The following is a 1,076-nucleotide window of genomic DNA, read 5'->3' on the forward strand; positions in this document are numbered from 1 at the left end:
AAAAAATGTTTGAAAGTGCAAATCCATAGATTTTCCTTGTTTCAAAAGTGCTCCAGTAGTGGCTCCAAGAAATCCTTCATCATCCACTTCCTAGTTTAATGTTGTAAAAGGAGAGGAGAAAAATCCTAAAGCCACCTCAATAGAAATCCAACTTGGTCTGCACTGTTTTGCAGCCTTTATCGGAGTAGATCCGCTCGTCTTTCGGGAAAAAGGTCATCTCGTCGGCCACCTTTTGAACCACCTCCTCATCGATGGGGTTGCCACGGGATTTCATCTCTGCCCGGATGCACATTTTCACATGTTTGTACTCCAGGGGAAGGAAGGGCACAAAGTAATCAATGAGGTTTCGATCGATGAGGCTGCTATGCCAGAGACCACCTAGGGAAAACACAGAATCAGGGTAAGAAGGAGATGGTAGGGTCATCACTGGCATACCCTTCACCATTTCACCATGAAAACCAAAACACAGGTGGCCAAGCAATATCAGAGTGTGATCATGATGTTAAAAGTTATTAATGAGGAAGACACGCAAGTTAGGAGGGACTGCAGCGGTTTGCTTTTGCCTGAGCCTCCTGGGAAGGACAAGATTTTATGCCATTCTGTCCTTTCCCCGCAATTAAATTAATCGTGAACTACTTTTGCACATTGAACTCACTGTGCAGCAATAGAAATGAGTTGAGGACAAAGGGGGAAAGGTGGAGGGAGGAGACACAAACTGGGACATTTTAAAAGGAGCTGAAAAAGTAGGATGACAGAGGAGCAACCAGGACTTTTAATGCCAAACTGGGACAAATGGAGGGTACACACTGGCATTGCATGGACAATGCTTCTTAGCCTAAAATGGAGGGTGGGCAACTATAGGATACTAGGGAGGTTACATTAGCCCCCTGGAGATCTTCGAGAGCCAACACCCCCTGCACTCAATACATATTTGCCCCCTAAAAGGAACACAGCAATAAGCAACACTCACTGTTCTTGTTGTTAAAAACGCCGACGGATAACACCGGCTCTAGATCTTTCAGCTGGATCTTTTCCCTGTCCTGTCCTCTCCTCCAAAAGTCTAGGGCCACTTTTGT

The 1,076-nt window shown here is 45.4% G+C and overlaps 1 protein-coding gene across 1 annotated transcript; it reads right to left on the reverse strand.

The window, feature by feature from the left end:
* Window positions 1-6: 6 nt before the first annotated feature.
* LOC121918814 (torsin-1B-like) lies at window positions 7-1,073 on the reverse strand (the record flags this gene model as incomplete). The annotated part of the gene is made up of 2 exons (XM_042444796.1): window positions 7-378; window positions 971-1,073. Coding segments are annotated over 2 exons (345 nt in total), but the record flags the coding sequence as incomplete, so codon positions are not given.
* Between the last annotated feature and the right edge of the window lie 3 nt (window positions 1,074-1,076).

This window comes from Sceloporus undulatus, unplaced genomic scaffold, assembly GCF_019175285.1.
Source record: "Sceloporus undulatus isolate JIND9_A2432 ecotype Alabama unplaced genomic scaffold, SceUnd_v1.1 scaffold_40539, whole genome shotgun sequence".
Taxonomy (NCBI): Eukaryota; Metazoa; Chordata; class Lepidosauria; order Squamata; family Phrynosomatidae; genus Sceloporus; species Sceloporus undulatus.